Source organism: Pinus tabuliformis, chromosome 1_2 (genome assembly GCF_031772625.1).
Source record: "Pinus tabuliformis cultivar Carrire ecotype Pingquan chromosome 1_2, CPIR1, whole genome shotgun sequence".
In the NCBI taxonomy this organism is placed as follows: domain Eukaryota; kingdom Viridiplantae; phylum Streptophyta; class Pinopsida; order Pinales; family Pinaceae; genus Pinus; species Pinus tabuliformis.
Genome location: NC_142298.1, coordinates 255741698 through 255762547, shown reverse-complemented (window position 1 = coordinate 255762547; position 20850 = coordinate 255741698). Strand labels below are relative to the sequence as shown.

Genomic DNA, 20850 nt, shown 5'->3' with positions numbered 1-20850 from the left:
TTTGTCAAGTCTCACCAATCAAAATGATCCTATGAGTTGATTCCTCCACTTTTCCCACTCTGGAACCATTGAGATAGATGACAAACAATATAATCATCCAATCTGGATCACAACCATGGCACATTTTTATGAGACACCTTTCAAATAATGGCATCATCATTGAAGACATATTAGATCACATGTGTGGGTTAAAATAGGCTTGTTTTTATGTTTTATTACTTCGTTAGCTATTTTTGGGAGTCGGTTTGTGACCTATCCAACCTGCAACCATATTTCATATTTTTTAAAGGGATTTTAGTCTAATTTTTTACTAAAACGACTCGGTTTCCCTCATATAAGTAGAGGGCAGTGAATTTAAACTTGGATCATCATCACACAAACTCGGGGAAAATGCACACTAGCTTGTTTGATCTCTTTTTGGTTTTTATGGAGCATAAAATGAGAAAATTTATCTCGAGGAGGATATTTTGATTGGATGGTTCTCTTTCTTGGATGATGAATGGTGATTCAATGATGATTTCGTAGTAATTTTTCGTAAGTATCTTCTTCCATCTTGCACTTGTTTTAAAATTAGGGTTTTAATGAAATTTTCACCCAAGTGTTGAACCTTTCTTGGCTCTAACATCTCCTTGAAAAGATTATCATCAAGTTCCTCCTCAAGAAGATTAAAGGATGCTACGTTTTAAATTTTGAGAAGCCCAAGTGTAGCTTTCTCTCTCTCCTTGAAATCGCTTCCATCACTTCTCTTCCATAGATATTTAGCCTTTGCCTCCGTTAGTCCATTCTATTGTGTCAATTCCATAAAATATTAAAGATCAAATCCTAGATTTCTTGTTTTTATGTTTTCTAGAGTGATTTAGGATTATAGGTTGCACCAAAATCTCCATTTTCAACATTATTTACATTGGACCTTGTAGTCCTAGGGTTAGACTTTGCATGTACTAAATTGAAAAAGCAAAAACATAACTTTTCATGCATTTTTGAACCATCAATTAAGGCAAACATATATTGTTTCTATAGTTGTTTTGTGTGTTTTCAGCCATTGAAAAATTGTTGGAACTTTTGTTTATACATTGAATAGCCCTAATTTTTACTTGCTTGTCATAGATCAAGAGGTTGTTTTATTATTCTTGTTATAAATATTTGCACACTATAATTTTGTTAATCAAAACCCTAGTTTATACCAGCAAAGTGCAATTTTTGGATGGCAGGTTGGGAAAATATTTGAAACTTTTTAGGACTTACTAAGGCCTCTAATTTAGCCATTGATTTCTCTAAACTTATTGCCTGGGAATTAATATAATTCCCCCGAAACCCTAGTCTTTGAATATATGTCCTTGAATGAATCTTGTAGCATAACATCTAGGGAATATTTAGCCTAAGTAACCTAGGTTAATTAATCCTTGAGATCTATTGAAGAAACATCACTTGTGGCGATAGCATCTAACCACAAAATAGCATAGAATGAGTGGCTAAGGTAACAATGGTAACTAACCTCATGGTTGGTCTTAATCTAAATAAATTAGTGACGCTTTGCACTAAGGTGCTAGATTTTGTAGTAACAGTGCCATAGATCGCTCAACTTGGGAGGATTGCTAATAATGGTTAAAAGTGTAATTAGAACAATTTTAGTTTTCTAGATCATGTTAACCATTTTTTTGAAGTTGGTCAAAATAAAATTAACAAATTCCTAGGGATTTATTTGGTTATGACAAAAAAAAACCTAAACCATTCCACTTGTCAACAAGAAAAGAGTGTACCACTTGTCAACAAGAATAGAGTGTGCCAACAAAATCTTATATAGGTTGGGGACTAAAAAATATAGCTCCATTCTCTCGAGCATTTGTAGAAAAACCTATTTGGAAATTTACTTCTAAAGCAAGGCTCTAGTAGATGGTGATTATGGAAAAATGCATATAGTGCTATCCTAAATTGGATTCCATGTGCTACGAAATCCTATTTGGGGAGCTCTTTGTTGAAATGAGCAAGGTAAAGGATTTTTTCCTTGGTAGGAAACCATCTTACATGACAAGTAGATAATGGAAAATGTACAAATGGGGGAGACTCATGTTGGCTTAGATAAGGATTTTGAAGTTGTTGAGGTCTTGAAAAGCTTTCTTCATGTAAAACTGGCTTATTTTTCTCACAAACCTTCATACATGCATAAATGATGGGCATTGGCAATCACCTTGGGTTCATGCAACTAATAGTAGGGAGCCTAAGGCTTTGTTCCCAACATAGTACTTACTCAAAGTGCGATGGACAAGATCATGAATTGAGCTATCTAACAAAGATCACATTAAAGAGTGGGAGGCAAATGCCAAAGAAGGTAAATACATTATGAATTTAGGATATATAGTGGCTAGCTTCAACTCATTCCCTCAAGATAGGGAGCGCTAGTGTAAATGGATTTTGGGATTAACGACCCCTCTAAAGTCTAAGCTATGCACTCAAACATTTGGAATCATATAAAAGTATGCATACTAGACCAAAACACTAGAAGGGGGAACAATTAGACGGAATCTTAATGATTGGCATTCAGAGTATAATAAAGAATAAAGGAGGTGGTATTGAAGTGATTACCCTTCTCTATCTAGGCCATTTGGTTAAAAAAATGCAACACTTTTCAAGAATGATATGAAACCACCATTAGAAAAAAAATTCACATTGAAGCAATGTTTGAAGATCCTTTCAAAATCACCAAAGCCTCTAAAGAAAAAGAATTATTCCCCAATTGGTCATTAACACTTCCACTACATATGGCCTCTTTCATGAGCCTACCATATAAAACTTTAAACCATGCAAATGGTGGGCAAGACAAGTATTGTTTTTCACAATTTTTATAAGATGTGCTTTCAACTTGGATTCATTATCTAGATGATCCAATACATTAGAGATCCAATAGATAATCACTTTTATAACTCTGGCTTTAGAACAAATATCAAAACATTTTAAGCTTTTGAATTGGGTTGGGTTGCAACACGCACAAGTAAGGAACATCACTTTATTTGTAATGGTTAATAAGCACAAAAGTTTATTCGCATAATTTGAGACTTGACATTCAAGCACATCCACTAAAAGCATAATAGAGAAGGAGATCAAATTGCTATAAGAGCTTCTCACTACCAAAGAGAATTGATTCAGAGAGTTTTTGGACCAATTTAGTAATAAATTGGATATTTTTCGAATTAAATCCATGTGTTGGAAAGGTACAAACACAATTTCACTGAATAGTTCACAAGCCTGATATTTTGTTTGATCCTTGTAAGCATGTTGAAGCATGCAATGTACATCTATTAAGTGATTGGACATGATAGTCATTGACATATTTACTTTGATCTTGCTCTCAAGGTAATTCTGGGTGTAATTCTTTGTTATATCAATATGGAGTCAAGGTAACTCTGGCTGTAATTCTTTGTTATATCAATATGGAGTTAACAACCTTCGCCAATGGAATATGTCTGTGTTTGTTAATTAGGGTTGGGATGTGGTGGGGGCAGTGCAGGGTGATCTCATACACAGAATCTGGCATGCATATAAGTGATATCATTGTTCTTTCATACCCCCAAATTTTGGTTATGTCTCGTACCCTTTACCAACCTTGACAACTTTGCTTTACTACCTTTCAAGGAACTCTTGGGAAAATTTGGATAGTGAAAAACACATTAAGAAAATGCCTTAGAAAAATGTCATGTAACGCTAAGCAATGGAGACTTTTAACCAAATTACACTTGCCCCTAAACTAAGTTCAGGATTGAGATTTCGAAAAGTGCACAACTTATGCCTAAATTCAAATTAAGCTACTAAGCAACAAGTCCTATAACCTGGGGTCCCAAAAATATGGGACAGCATGACAACTTTAATAGCAAACCATATAAAATACTAGAAGTAACTTCATAGAACTAATTGGAACCTATCCAACCTACTCTACTTGTAGTCAACAACCTATCCAGAAAGGGTCGAGAAGTTAAGTCACATTCCCATGGGCAACCAACTTTATATGCGTAACATCCCAATAAACCCTTATACATTGTACCCTAAAGTGTTAAAAACCTACAAACAGGAGTCTTCTGCATATTTCCATCAAGAAAATGCCTTAGAAAAATGTCATGTAATGCTAAGCAACAGAGACTTTTAACCAAATTACACTTGCCCCTAAACCAAGTTCAGGATTGAGATTTCAAAAAGTGCACAACTTATGCCTAAATTCAAATTAAGCTACTAAGCAACAAGTCCTATAACCTGATCCAAAAAATATGGGACAGCATGGCAACTTCAATAGCAAACCATATAAAACACTAGAAGTAACTTCATAGAACTAATTGGAACTTATCCAACCTATTCTACTTGTAGTCAACACCCTATCCAGAAAGGGTCAAGAAGTTAAGTCACATTCCCATAGGCAACCAACTTTATTTGCGTAACATCCCCACTAAACCCGTATACATTGTACCCTGGAGTGTTAAAAACCTATAAACAGGAGTCTTCTGCATATTTCCATTCTCCTAATCTTCTTTTCAGACATTTCCAGAGTACCAATTTCACTATAATGGACTTTTTTCCCAGCCTCAAGCATCAACCCGGTAAACTCTACACAATCATAATCAAAATTTTCCATTCGCTCAAGGCATATTAGTCACTACTTGTAAAACCTGAGATCTCGTAGCACCAACCCCCTGGTGCTGAAAACACTAATACGCACCACTTCAGCTAAAAAATGGCAGCTAATAATTTCTTGATAGGGTTTGGGAACTTCACAAGGTTTACCCAGGACAGACTCATCAAACAGGGCGATCTTTTGTTGGAAACAATATATCCAACACCGGTAAACCATAAAGCACATGCTTGTGAACCAACAAGTGAAGTGCAAGTTCCTTCCCCTAAAAACAAGGAGAAATGGAACAATAACACATCCGAAAGGACTCGTGTCCACATGGAAGATAACATTGCATCCCTTGTTGCAATTTTTTCCATGTCAATCACTCGATGAATAAATTCCAATGGCCAAAACAAATCAAAATTAGAAAGGGAAAACTACCTGCAATGCTCGTGTCTTTTTCACCCTTGATCAGTTTTGGCATCATATATCTTCAACAATTTCATGGAAAAGCTAGAAGTAACAAAAACGATCAATGTATTCAATAGAATGTCCGGAGTTGACTGTCTTCAATACCTATGGGAGTTCTGGGCAACAAGGCTTTTATAATAGTTTTCTTCACGGATTTGGCACCTCTTGCCTTTAAAGCTGATGCTATTTTGAGGTTTTATTGGATGAGGGATCCCAAGGATGCAGCTAACTAGAAAAATGAGTTGTTGATCACACAAATCTCAAATAAATAAAACTGCTACTTTCCAGGTCATCCATTTGCAGGAACTGCTACACAGATGATGAATCATTTGTTCAACATTAAGGTACTCTTTATACTTTTGGTTAAAATCATTTTTATTGATTCAAGTATTTAATATTTAGTTAGTTTAATGGGAAGCGAATTTTCCCTTCCTTGGAATGTCATTGTGGTTACAACATTTTTGGTTTTGCCAAAATAGGACACAAACACGGAAGCTTTAACTATGACTACGATGTCACAGCTAATTGCTATACTAAAATCACAAGAAACAATACAAAAATACTCTCCTATATGCAATTATGCTTAATCATACTCAATAATAATAAAAACCTCTAAATTGATTACCACGCAATGAAACAAACTATTAAACATAGCATAAAATGAACCTAGCTATCAAATATGTAAAGAAGCTCTGTTTTTTTTACAAATCACAACCAGTTCCAAGAATTGATATTCATTAAGAAGTAACATAAAATAAATCCATTAAGGTTTGAATTGTTTAGTATGTAAAAATTTCAGCACAAAGAGATAAACAAAGAAATGATTGCAATCAACTTATTATCAAAACCAGAACATTATTTACACTCCCTAGTTCCTCACAATAGCTGACATGCTAAAATGTTAAGGCATACCCTGTATTTGGTTAACTGCACTTCCGTCGTTTTACACAGCATTTTTAAGTGTCAAAGACACCATTCTGAGTGATCAAAGATTATACATTTGAAATTTCAATGGTACACGTATAATGTAATACTGAATGGAGAAGGAAAATGTTAAAAGCTTACCAGGTGTGAACGGCTTTGGAGTATTTACACATAAAGGCATACACCACAACAGCATTTCACATCTCCTCTCACAAAATTTATGCAGATAATAATGCAAAAGGCATTCTAACATACCTGCAGAAGTTTAAAGCATCATTTTATGCTACCCTACAAAAATATAAAATCGAACAGCACAGAAATTAACGATTTTCAAGTGGCAAGAAATGCTATTAGCTTCAAAGAGTTAAGATCAGCACCTCGTATAAACATACAAAAATTGCAAAGCATTATCCGATTGGTCCAAGAAACAGTTCATTTTAGAGGTCTGGCCAAAATTCCATTAAAGGAAAAGAGAGAAATAACGTACCAAGAAGTGATGCTTTGCAGCAGGAAAAAGGAGAGTGGATGAGATTACTACAAATTCTAGGAACTAACCATATACCATCACAACTTGAGATGAAACTAATCTTTGTCGAAATATGATTATGGCACACAATCCGAGTCAATTGCATCACAACAAATAAGCATAAAATGTTCGTCGCAGCGCAAGTCCATGCTTGTCAAAGGAAAAAATAAAACATGAACGGAAATCGAATAAGATAACTCACATTTTTTCTAAATTGTGACCACTTCCTAGATATTTTCAAGAAAACGATAGGAAGTGGTAATAGTTATCATACATGACTCTACTGTTTCATTTGATGGTTACTCCCATCAAAAATGATAATCTACAAAGTTCCAACAAGAATGATTTAACATTCTCAAGTCCACAACTGAATTCACATCATTCACTGAAGCACACATGCCACTAGAATATACCAAGAGGATTCCCGTTGCAGACTGGCTAATGATGAGCCAAATAAGGGGAAAAATACCACGGGAGTCTATGAAAGAAAAGCCAAAAAAAGGATTTTCACTCATATAATCTCTTACAGGTTCCTTTCTGCAAAGGAGACCATGGGCTTCCCTGGAAGGGGAGGTGACCCAGGAGGAGAAGCAAGCATCCTACCAGTCTCAACAAAAAGGTTGACTTCCTCTACAGGTTCTGAGGACACGTCTTTCAGCATTGTACGAAAAGAGATGGATCCTACTTTGGTTGACGAATCAGAGTCTCTTCCGACACTTGTGGTCATTGCTCCTTCCAAAAGACTCTGGGTTGCAGCAATGGACGCGTCATCATCATTGTCGCTCACAAACCCGGAAAGTGTCCTGCTGAAAGATTCCATTGGTATCATGTGTGACTGCTGATGCCTCCTGTTGTTTTCTCTAGTCCGGCAAATCCATTTAACCGCGAGTGAGTCTGAAACAGGCAAGTAGACCAGGACTCCCACACCAACTGTTGCGCAGGCAATTAGAGCAAGGAATCCTAAGAACACCAAAGATTCAAAAACAGGCCTGCCCGGTGTTGACAATAAGGAGAAACCCAAAAATAAAATTCTCAATGGAAGAAGACCCACTGCGAAAATCAGCCAATAAACTCTCCTCTGTAGTCCCTTGTTGATTACCAAAGAGATCATCCTCATCGCCACGTAGAGGAAATAGGTTATGCACAAACAAACAAACACCCCATATACAATAGTACAGAAGAGAGGATAAGTACAATAAACCTCACCCCTGCTTTCCTGAAACGCCCTCGTAAAATACTTGGGTATTCTGGCCCCGTATCCTTCCTTCTTTTCGTTGTATCCGTTACGAAACTCAAAACTGGAACTAATAACAAGGAAAAACAGCTGTGCAGCGAACACAGGCACGCACAGGATGAGCACGAACGTAATGACTCTCCTGTTCCACCGTTTTATACGAGACATTTCTGGATAAAGCGAGCCACGAACTAAAAAAATGACAGTAAGAATAATGCCAGGTTCCATCAACCCTAAATTTGACAACAAATATACTCTGCACACATTTCGCTGCCATCGTGTAGTGAGAGGATGCAAGAGCCAACCTTCCTTTTTCAACAATGAAAGGCGGAAGATTTCACCCAGGCTCCACAAGATTGCATACACAATGAGGGTTATTCGAATGATCCATGGAGCATTGAAATACTGCAACTGGTAGCAAGACCCACTACCACTACCGCTACCACTACCGCTATCGTTATCACTATCACTTGGTATCTGAGAACGGAAGTATAACACATATGCAATGCAAAATAATCCCACAGCAGTGAAGAGAATGACGAGGGCTAGGGTTACCGCACCGAATGCATCGGCGACGAGGCTGGTCAGGGGCATCACCCGCACTGCAATCTCCACGCATGCTCTCTTCCAGCATCGATGCCAATTCCCCCAAATCTCCTTTCGACCAACACTAATACTATTACTCTTATCTTCTATCACAGTCCCCCATTCATACCCTCACTTAGGGTTTGCTATACCTATGATATAAAGGAACATCCGAATCATTTTCAGCTGCACACCTTGGGCTGTTCTCTTTCCACAGACCTCGACTCCTTGTCCTTGATAAACGCATATTAAATGGATGGTTTCTCTTTCTTAGGATTGGTTACAGGTATTGGTATCCCAACCATCTATCTGGCTAAGAGCTGTCTGAAACCAAATGGGTTGAAAAAGTTCCTGCTGACAGCACATTCATAGCTGCCTCTACCTCTGCCTCTGCCTTTCTGCTCTTCTTCAACCCAATTAAACCAAACCATTCAAAGGACTGCAAGTGCAACACCCACAACCGAAACCTAAATTAAAAACGTTTAATCCCTTCCCCAATCACCGTTACTGAATGGAATTTAGTGAAAAAGCTATCGATTTGAAGCAAAAAAAAGCACAGAATTGAAGGACTAAAAAGCTGGAAACGGAGACGTGAAGTACCTGTAATAGATCTCCACGCGAAAATGCAGTTGAATCAGATGTAGTCGGAGGCGTCGGGGCGTGTGAAAATAGTTTGGCAATGCGAAGAAGAATTAAGAAAGCAAAAACAAGGAGAGGTTGCTGACAGCCTGGATCCAGCTACGAAAACTAGCCGGCCTCGGAGCCGAGCCTTTATGTCGAGCCTACGTGGCGTGTTTCATGTGTCTGTTACCTACGTGGCCTCCTCCTATTTGTTGAGATATCTAAAACCCCTTCATATCCGTTTGGTCCTGGAAAGCAACAGGTTGGCCTTGGAGTTGCTTTTTATTGTTTTATTAATTATCATCGAAACAAAACGTAACGAAACGTAGGGGCTCTTCTTCCTTGCCTTGCAGGAGAGTTGCATCATTTGCACACCCATATTTATATATATATATATATATATTGGTGTAGGTATGCCATTTTGTGACTTCCCTCTTCTACCAATTACATGCCATTTTGTGGCTTCACTCTTCTACTTTTACATGCCATTCTGTACGGATATTCTTCATTTTTCTTTGTGGGTGTAAGTGATTATTAATTAATATGGATATTCATTATTTTATTTATGTTTCACCATTTGCAGTATAAATTCATTTCAAATCAGATTTAGATCAGCAAATTTTTTAACGTTAAAATTTTATTATTTTGTGATTCCATGATATATATTTAAACATATATATTAAACGTTAAAAGATATATATTTTAACAAATTTAATTTTTCCAAGTAAGATTGATTTATACTTTTTTTTATTCAAAAATATATATATGTAATTATTTATTTTAGGTGATAACATTTTTCCTATACTAAATTATAAAGCACATCATCCTGCAATGAATTTCTATTTTTTTATTCAATATCAATCAATAAAAATGTGCTTATTTTTTAATTTAATTCGTAATTTATAAACATCAATAAATATTGATTTATACTCCACTACTTACATTTTCTAATCTTATTAATAATTCATCAACATAAATAAATAAGTATTCAATATTTTGTTTATCTTCCACTACTTACACTTTTAACATTTTAGTAATATCACGGGAAACTCATCTTAAATTCACATTTATTAAACATTGAAATAGATCAAATCATTTAAGGTGTAAATTTTTTTAGTCATTAATTTCATGTTAAATGGATCAATTATTTGTACATTACGAAATTTGATTTTTGTGTTTAATAAATTTGGGGTTAAGGTGGATTTCTGTTTTTTCTTTTTGTCATTGCATGGAAGCTCAAAGATGTGTAATTCTTTCCATACTTAAGGATGAATTGACAAGCCTCTCTTTTAAAATAAAAATAAACTATTATATAAATAAAAAATAATATCGATTGTAATTTAAAAAGAAAAATGAATATACATATTTAGTTAATTTTAATTAAAAGCATTGTAAAACTTCAATATTGTGCTTGCTAGCCTAGTTTTGAATATTACAATATAGTATGAAGGTAATGTGGTAAAAACGTTTCATTCTTATGCTCGGCCATAAATAAATATTTTGGTACTAATGTGAAATAACATAATTTTATATGAACTTTAAAGAGATAAAGTAATTACATGTAAAAAATCTTATATTTTCACATTTGAATGTGACAAAGCTATATAATTCCAAAAAAAAATAATGTTAACTATAATAAAATATTTCAATACTTAAATAAAAGAAGTAATTTATAGTAAATAAATCTAAATACTTTAAAAAGATGTATAATTCATTTAATTTTTGAATATAAAGTTATATGTTGTATTGTTAAGAGTTCTGTTAACCCACTCCTTTATGTGAAGTCACTGGTTTAATTTTCCACCTAGATCAAAGTGATATATTGGACATGATGAAGATGTAGTCGGACTAAGCTTAAAAAAAAGTTATATATAGCATTTAAAAAATATTAATAATATAAAAACTTGATATAAATAATAATTAAAATACTTTAATATAAAATTAAATAATATTGATGTGTATTTAAAAATATTAATAACAACAAAGAACATCTTAATGTGAAGATCCCTGGATTATGCCCTAAAACTATTTTTAGTTGCTAAGAGATTGGCTTACTATGAAGTAAGGAAACAATCCAAGAATATTTCAATGCTCAAAGAAAACGTAAAAGAAAAGAAGTAATATTTTGATATTAATGTGAAGATGTATAATTCCCCAAATAAAAAATAATAATAATATTAATATTAATTGTAATAAGTTATTTCAATGCTCAAAGAAAATAAGTAATATTTTGATATTAATATGAAATAATACAATTTTATATGAACTTTAAAAGATGAAGTAATTGCATGTAAAAAAAAACTTATATTTTCATATTTGAATGTGAGAAAGATGTATAATTTGAAGAAGGAAAAAATAATGTTAACTATAATAAAATATTTCAATGCTAAAAAAAAAGTAATTTGGAGTAAATAAATCAAAATACTTTAAAAAGATATGTAATTCATTTAATTTTTGAATATAAAGTTATATGTGGCATTTAAAAAATATTCGGGCCTAGAGTATGCCCTAAAACTGCTTCTGCTTGGCTAAGAGCTCTTCGTCGAACGTAAGGAAACAGGTTAATGGCCCAAGACCCAAAGGCATCTCGCAGGAGTGAAAGCCTGCTCCCTTACAAACCACCAGCAGGTTATTCCAAGTGGCGTGGTTTTCCTTGATAACAGTGATGCGTCAAACTGACATTGGCGGATAGCAACCAGAGATGATTGTCCTCAATGTTGGTTTGACAACTCAATTTGCTAGGTTTTTCCACCTTTTGAAAAAAAAAAATTATTAATAATATAAAAACTTGATATAAGTAATAAATAAAATATTTTTATATAAAGTTAAATAATATTGATGTGTATTTAAAAATATATTAATAATAAAAAAGAACATTTTAATGTGAAGATGTATGGAGTGTGCCCTAAAATTGTTTTTTCTTGACTAAAAGTTTAGTGTCCTAGGAGGTAAGGAAACAATCCAAGACAATTCTATTATAATAGAGCTTTATATTATTACTGGCCCATGCTACCTTGGAGTCCATGGCTTAGCAACTTTGGAACATTCAACTCAACATGGACATTATCAGGCACCACAAGTATGAAGATCGAAACGAAATTGTGGCCTATATCAACGACATACCGTCCAAGTGAAATTCTTGAACAATTGGACAACCTTCGTTGTAGCCACCATCACACAAATGACCACCTACGCAGCCTGGAAGGGCGGGTGGAACACATAGATTTCCATATGCATGATCGTGTTGGCTATTTTACAGCTCCCCGTATAATGCCCCCCAGCCCCCCTCCTTATATGTTGTTATCATTTATGGTCCTCTTTTTGTTTTTTCCTAATATGCTAAGGCTATAATGCCTCCCTCAAATAATATTTGTCAAGTGTTTCCCTAATCTCAACAAGTCTAATAGAAATGAGCGAAAAGGGAGGGTCTAAATGATCTTTGTAAATAATGTTTTTTCTACTATTTAAAAAAAATATGGTTCATAAATAAAATATCTTAGTGACCATGTTAAATAAAATATTTCAATTTATATATTATATATGGTTTTGAAAACAAAACAATGTATATATTATATAAAGAAATTGTAGATATATATATATATATATATATATATATATATATATATATATATATATATATATATATATATATATATTTCAAGTATTTTCACTATTCTATATTTTGGTATTTTTTTTGTTAATTTTATTGAAGTTGTAAGTTTAAGTTGTATAGACTACACAATCCAATTATCCAAATGGATTTTGAAGGTGTTGAATTCTTTTATACATTCAAAAATGATATATATAGAGAAAGAGATGGAAATCTTTTTCTAGTTTTGCATTCTAAAAGAGGTTTGCACCTAAAAAAAATGGATCCCTCTTGAGGCTTGCTAAATCTATAGTCAAGATGAATCTATAGGTGTAGATGTACATACATAATTATTTATTTTACGTGACAATTTTTTCTCATTTAAATAATGTCCATGCAAAATTATTTATTTTAGGTAACAACTCCTCCCATAGTGATTGTAAGCACCACCTAGTGCCATCAACTTAGAGTCTAATCTTTTTTCTTTTTCTTTTTTTTTTTCAATATCAACTAATAAAAAGCACTAATTTTTTTTAATTTCATTGGTAACTCTTAAATTTCATAAATAACTCATAGAAATAAATAACTCATAAACATAGACATAAATAAGTGTTGTCACTTTGCTTATTATGAACTAATTAAATAAACATTCTATTTTCTAAAACTAATCAAAGTAAATTGTTATTATTATTGACTTATGTTAAAATTAATATTTTTTATTTTAATGTTTAGTTTTATCTCAAAAAAATAAATATAAAATTATTTATATTTTTTCGTAAAGTAAATTTATTAATATTATTAATGAAATATGGTAAAATTAACATTATTTTTATTTTTAACTTTAATTCAAAAATATAAATAAAAATTAATTTATATTTTTCTTTTTAAAATTTATTTATATTTTTTAATATAATTTTTTTAATTAATATTTTAATAATAATTATTATGATCAAATAATATTCCTATAACAACTAATATAACAGCTAGTTTAAAAATAATAATACTATAATTTATAATAATAATTAAGATATTAAAAAATTTATAATAATGATAATAATTAAGAAAGCTTGAAAAATGTAATATTAATAAGAAACAAACAATCGAAATCGACCAAATACAAAGAACAAAATAAATATAAATAAATAAGAATCAAAAACTGTAGATGAATATTTTTAGGATTAATCACATCATTAAGATTTGGTCAACGTTTTGAACCAACCAATGTGGTTCGAAAGGTCGACCAAATCCTAATGATGTGATTAATCCGAAAGACATTCATCTACAATATAGATCACAAAAATCTCATATCTAAAATCAAGAACTGATTAATTTTTAATTTAATATCGGAGTTGAACAAGGTTGTCCCCTCTCCCCTACCCTATTTGGCATTTACATTGACAAGCTTGAAGGTTATTTAGAGGAAGAAGGATGTGCTGGCACAATCTTAACTGGGCTAGTCGTCATCCTTCTTCTCTATGCTGACGATATTGTTCTCCTCGCAAGGTGTCCATCTGATCTTGATAAGCAACTTAGGTTTCTTAAGGATTTCTGCTCTACCATGGGTATGATTGTTAACACTGACAAAACAAAAGTTATGATTATCAAATCCAAGAAGGACACCTACACTAATTTTATGTATGACAATAATAACTTGGAGGAAGTGTATTCTTACAAGTACTTAGGAATTGATATTCATCACAAGCTCAACTAGAACTATAGCATTGAGAAAAGGATTAATGGGGGGTTGAAAGCTTACTTTGGTCTTGAAAATAATTGTAAAACGGCAAACCTCGTAATGTGGGATAAAAAGAAGTTCCTCTTTGAAACTTTAGTCACTCATGTTATCTTATATGGATGTGAGGTTTGGGGTTGCAACATCTCTAGAGAATCCTGGAGAAAGATTGAGCAAATCCAGAAGCGCTTTATAACATATAACCTAAAAATTAAAAGCAATACCCCCTACCCTATCCTCCTTGTAGAAGTAGGTCTTTCCCCTATCGAAAGCCTAGCTATGACTAGGCTTCTGTTTTACAAGCACAAGCTCAATAACATAGGAGATCATAGACTTCCCAAACTAGCTTTAAATTCCAGCCAAAACCAACTAAGGCTCAAACAAGGGTGGTATAAAGACACAAGGGCCTCATTAAACCATTGGGATATCAACAAGAATGATGCATTGCAAAACAATAATAACATTAAAAATATTGTTACTTCTAAGTTAAAAGAAAAAATGTGGTGTGAGAAAGATTTAGCGGCTAAAAGAAAATTAAGTTATTATAAGAAGGTCATCAACCCCACCCTAGAAGATCAAAAGTATGTCTCTGTTTTCGTTGGCTCAAAGAAGAAAATTAATATAGCGAAGATTAGAACGAACTCTCATGAGCTGCATAGTGAAACAGGTCATTGGGCAGTTCCTAAAACACCATGGATGGAAAGAATATGCCATCTCTGTGATAATAGGAACATTGAAAATGAAAACCACTTCCTCTTAGAGTGCCCTGCGTACAACCACATTAGATCTCAGTTTCATAATCTTTGTCGCAATATTGACCTTCCTAGCCTTTTACGATGTCAAAATTATAGTGAGCTTGGGAGGCTTCTCTCCAAGCTTTTTGAGCAGAGAAATAAAATCTTAAATCAAACTAAATAATTTGTTTCTTTAGGTCCAATAGACCAAAGTTTGGTCTCAGTGGACATTAACCATCATCATATCATCATCAACAAATACCTCTAAACAGTTAATTTATATTTTTCATTTTAAAAATTATTTATATATTACTCCTTGCAATAGGTCACCGGTTCAAATCCCCCGTGGATACTTGAAAAAAAAATTAATTAATTAATAATAATTATTTATATATTTTTAATTTAATACTACATAACAAAAACCTCTGAAACATAGTCATATTCTATCATATACATATAACTTTATATCAAACAAATTTTCATTAGCAAAAAAGTGTGTGAGACATGCCTCACAACTAGTATTTTCTTACCTAGTGAGAAAAACCCATAATAACTTACTACCTCACAACTAGTTATCAATGCGTTCCTAAAATTTAATAATAAGTTTTTAAATTTTATAATATGCTTTTATATTTCTTTAAGGTATACATTTTATCCAAAAAAAAAAAAAAATTAAATATTTAATTTAATTGTTTGTTAAATTTATATAAAAATAAAAGGTTAATTATAATATGTATTATATTAAATGAGTTTAGAGTATGTTTTAAAATTGTTTTTGTTTGGGTAAAAGCTAGTCTTTCTCGAACTCGAAAGGGTCATAAGGAAGGAGTGAAAGCTACCAACCACCAATAGGTAATTACAAGTTTCTTGGTTCTCTTTGAATAATGGTGATGATGTAATCCCAAATAGAAACCAATGATGATTGACCCTACTATTGGTTTGACAACTCAGTTAAGATAGATTTTCCATCCCCACACACAGACACATATATTTAATTTAATTATTTTATTAATTGAGTTTAAATGAAAAAAAAATGTCAAATATAAAAGATTTATTGAATGGGCCTAGAATATGTCCTCAAATTGCTTATGCTTGGCTAAGAGCTTGTCTTCCCTAGATGTAAGAAAATAGGTTAAAATCCCAAGACCCAAAGGCATGTAGCAAGAGTAAAAGTTGACCCCCTTACGGACTACTAAGAATTTAATTCCAGGTGGCATGATTTTCCTTAAATAAGGGTGATGAGTTAACTTACATTAGCGGATAGCAGTTTGCTATCCTCACCATTTCATAACTAAGTTATGATATGTTTTCCCACTACTAAAAAAACTAATAATAAAAGATATATCGAATTGGATTAAAATTTTCTTTCCAATGAAATAAGTATAAACTATATGGAACATAATAATGATTAACAATTTCTAAAAGAAAGAAGTATGTTGCCCTTTAAAATGTCTTTTGGTCCATGAAATTGAAATATCTTTGGAAATATTGGATTTCAAGAGGGATTTATGAAAAAATATTTAATTATAATGTTGAAGTATAGGTAAGATTCATTTTACGAAAAATAAAATTGTATTTTTATTTTGCAATCCATTGTTTTAAGAGATGAGATTTTTTTTTCAAAGAAGATTTATGTGTCTTTCTATTTATTAAGAGAACAAAAGATTTATACATATTATGTACAATAGATGTCGAGCTTCACCAAAAAGACTACACAAGCAGTATACCAATCTTATCCAAAACATTAAACCAACTACCACAAAAGCTATAATGTATTTTTTTAATAAGCTTATAGAGTTGAAATCTACCAAAAAAAACTCAAGAGTGTTTAAGAGTGAATATGCAGTAATAAACTACATACTAAATCCAGCAAAACCAAAAGAACTTTTTTGTTCTAGAATATTCTCATAGCATACTAAGAAATCATTGTCCAACACAAAAATTACAATAATTGTATAAACATGACTTTCTAAGTGAAAGAAAAAATTGTAGATCCAATCCTATCAATGGATTACTAAAACCATGAGTTAAGAGGATTCTTCCCCTTCCTATCAAAGTGATGCCCTACCATTCTTAAAAAAAGATGAAGCCTTTTTCCAAGGCAAGTGCCCTTTATGATAAGGAATTCACCTAAGAGTTTCATTCCCTATGAATTTGCTAAAAAGAGAGATATCAATTTTTTTTCTTCATATCTATAATCTTGTCCTTCCAGAAAGACAAATTTAACACCTTTAAATTTGAATAGCTTGACAAACAATTAATTATACATTTTCAATTATTGCAAACTTGTAAATAAGAAAACTTTTGTAACGCAAAAAACATAAGTGCCCAAAATGCATTGATTTTTGCCTTAGTGTTTGTTCCCTGTCCTGTATTCTATTAGAATGTGTTTTCATTGATGCCAAAGGTATTGTCATTGGATGACAAAGTTCATTGATCATTGACTTAGGTTACTGATGTCAAAGGTGGTTTCGAGGAGACTATTACCAAATATTGTCATTGATGATAGAAGTGTTGCCATGCTGCCATGCTCATGCTCATGTTTTTGGTTGGTGATGTCAAAGGTGTTGGATCTGTGTTGATCTCAAAGGTGTTAGATCTATATTGGTGTCAAATAAAGTGTCATGTATTGGTAGAGATCAGTTGGCTGAAGCTAGATTAATGATCAAGTGAAACATGTTTTTTTGGATCAGCATCTTTAGATTAGTTTTTAGCACTGAAGATTATCCCAAATGAGAATAGAAACTACTCAGATCAATAGGTCTGGAAGAGAACTTTCCAACAATGTATGGAAATCTAAAAATGACACCCTAGATCAAACTTTGCAAGTCAAGGCTTAGGCCAAATTTGGTGTTAGATTTAGCGCACTCCAAATTTGGTGTTGTTTTGGCATTTTGCCAAAATTGGTGGTGCAACGGATGGAGGTTGAGGTTTAAACAACAACCTAGTTCGTGGGTGGATCGCGCACCACGCGTCCCCACTGACTCATTGGAAAAAATTCAAGGTTTTATGCCCTATCACAAGTTAAAAAGTGGGGGGGTTTGTGTTTAGCTATTTCAACCAAACCGTTGATTGCAAAATCAATGACCCTGGTGAGTTGTATCCCCCCTAGTTCAAAACCATTGTGGGAGGGGGGTCCACATAAAACCATAACATGAGTCTGCCAGACATATGACATGGAACTAGTAGCAAACGACAACACTAGTGACGTGGAGCACTGGTGTAGCCACAATGACATAATGAAGTAAGATCAACGTGATGTGGTACTCCTTACATGAGACATGTGTTAGTCATTTTCGACATTTTCAAATGGCCATGTGGGCCAATTTTGGGTGCCATGGGTCATTTATTTGGCAGTGTCTCATAAATTGTGCCAAGGGTCATGTTTTGTTTGATTTTTCAGTCTTAATGACTTTTGGCCTAGCCGGAAACTCAGGCTAGTCGAACCTCTACAACATGGCCTAGTTGGGAGCTTGAGCCCTCAACCTAGTTGAACCTCTGGGCAGTCGATGGAGAACAAAACATGCACAGAGTAAATGGTTCCAACCCTCAACCTCATTAAGGTGTGGTCACAACCTTGAGTCATATGGGCAAAGGGGCCACCAAACAGACACTCTTGAATTCAGTGGGGAATGGACTAAGTCGACACAAGTTTTGGAAGATTTTGCCATATTTGGCAGATCAAACAAAGTTAGTAGTGATTTTAGCCATAACTAAGTGGCCCTTAGATTTTCGGTGGAGTGTAGTTGTATTTGGTGGTGTATTTGGCAGAAATTTCATATTTAGCAGTTCGTCCAAATGGAAATGGGTTTAACCACAACCATGTGGCACTTGTTGAAGTCGACAGAGAATTGGAGTAATTGGCAGTGTATTTGGTAATTTAGCCAAATCTGGTAGTTCACTAAGTTTGGAACTAGAGATAAACTCATGGGTAAAATCCGTAACTTACCAGATTGCCTGAAACAAGAAGATTAACTCAGATATTGAGTTCAAAACCTCATGCAGAGATGGAATTTTAATTGCACACATGCATAATTCATGTTTAAATAGGTTGAACATAAAAATAACAAGAGAAGACTTGAAGAAATCAAGAAAAGTGTTAAACTTAACTAAAGTTCCAAATTGCAAAATAAGAAGTTTCACTCAGAATTTCATATCAGAATAGCAGATCGATGATTGAAGATAGTCCGAGCACATCAAGATGAGTAAATAGAAATTGAAAATCAAGAAGATAATGAGATCAAAACTTATGTTAAGTGTAAATTATGATTTGAACATAACTAATGTCAAAAACTAAAATTATAGCTCAAATTCTTTATAAGCATAATTGAACAACCAAGTTGGTTTTTGTTGGTGCAACAATATGCATATTGTAGTATGCATCATGGGTGAATCAAACATGCATTAGGGTGTGAATGCATCAAATTTGGTGTTTGAAAGGTGTGTATTGCAGAGAATGCATTAGTGATATTGGTGATGATGGTGTTTTTGGTGTATGCATTAGAGGTCCAAATCAGTGAAGTGAATTTACTTAAGGTGTTTTTGTGGTGGCAGAGGTGTTGCAAGAGGTGATTAATGTGTATTAAGAGTGAAGGGAAATTATGTTTGTAGAAGGAATTCCTTGTTGATCTTACTTTGAAAATTAATGAAAGATGGATCAACATGGACAACAAGTTGGCGCATGCATTTCAGGGGTTGCAGCTCCTTCCAGTAGTGGTTGGAAAATAATTAGGGGTTGGAACTCCTTTTAGTATCAGCTGATAAATTGGGGAGTAGGAGATTCCTTTCAGTGGTAGCTGATAAATCAAGGGTAGTAGCTCCTTTTAGTTGTAGTTTATTAGTGGCTCCTTTCAGTGTTAGTTGATAAATCACGAAGTGGTAGCTTCCTTTAGGTGGCAGCCTAAGAAACCTGCAAGTAGAAGCTTGGTGACAAATTGATGTAATAACATGTAGTATCCTTCCTTTGCAAAATGAATATAAAATAAGATTGGTGTCTTTATATGTTGCATATTCATATCATTTACATGTTAATTTATAATGTTTCTTATATGAATTATTACTAAGTATATTGAAAATTTTAAATTTTAATTTGGCAATAGTTGTATTATTTATTCACACTATTGATTCCCCCCCCCCCAAGTAGTGTCATGGTTTCTAACAACTGGTATCAAAGCAAGGTTCCTTTGGAATCAATTTAATAGATGGAAGGAAGATTAGGTATCATGGAGAACCAGGATTAGATTACCTCAAATGGAGTTCCATATTTGAATGGGTCAAATTATGCAACTTAGAAGGTAAGTATGGAAATCTACTTATAAGCTCTTGACTTTGATATATATATATATATATATATAGCTTGAGTGGGCTTAATGGTTAAGAGCATGTGTTTCCTCCTAAGAGTTCATAGGTTCAAAAACAGAGGGGGGTAGAGTATGTATGCCTTCGTAGACTTAACAGTTAAATCACTACGTGGAGGTGGGTCCCTTGTCCCACAAACAAGGGGGTCTCATACACCAATGTGGTGTTTGGCTTGGTCATGACCTTAAAATTGGATCTATATATATATATCTATATATATATATATATAGAGAGAGAGAGAGAGAGAGAGAGAGAAATAGACCATCTATCTTCTAGTTGTTCAATAACAACTTATGATGAAAGAGACGGTTCTTCTTCTACTAGTAGTCAAGAAATAACTACTTTGATAGTAATAACAAATTTATAAACTTCTTAGAAGAAAATGGGTGCACCTTTGGTAGAGAGGAAGATAGAGTATCTCATGTGTCTACGGAAGAATCCCTGGACTCTGCAAGGAAACAAGATATTGAAGAAGCTAT

General features: G+C 33.3%; 1 protein-coding gene across 3 annotated transcripts in view; it reads right to left on the bottom strand.

Moving 5' to 3' along the window:
- LOC149205337 (uncharacterized) overlaps positions 1-9280 on the bottom strand; it is a 160909-nt gene extending 151629 nt beyond the window's left edge. The window contains exons 1-2 of one of the 3 annotated variants that reach the window (XM_089395009.1): positions 8938-9280; positions 6134-6247 (exon numbers count right to left, since the gene is read on the bottom strand). Coding sequence is in view for 2 of the 3 variants with exons in the window: in XM_089395007.1 (XP_089251133.1) it covers positions 7042-8346 (1305 nt within the window). In the remaining variant the exon portion in view is untranslated. Of the gene's footprint in view, positions 1-6133; positions 6248-6698; positions 8805-8937 lie in introns of those variants that run through there. The other 2 variants (XM_089395007.1, XM_089395008.1) reach the window with 2 other exon arrangements.
- Positions 9281-20850: the final 11570 nt, after the last annotated feature.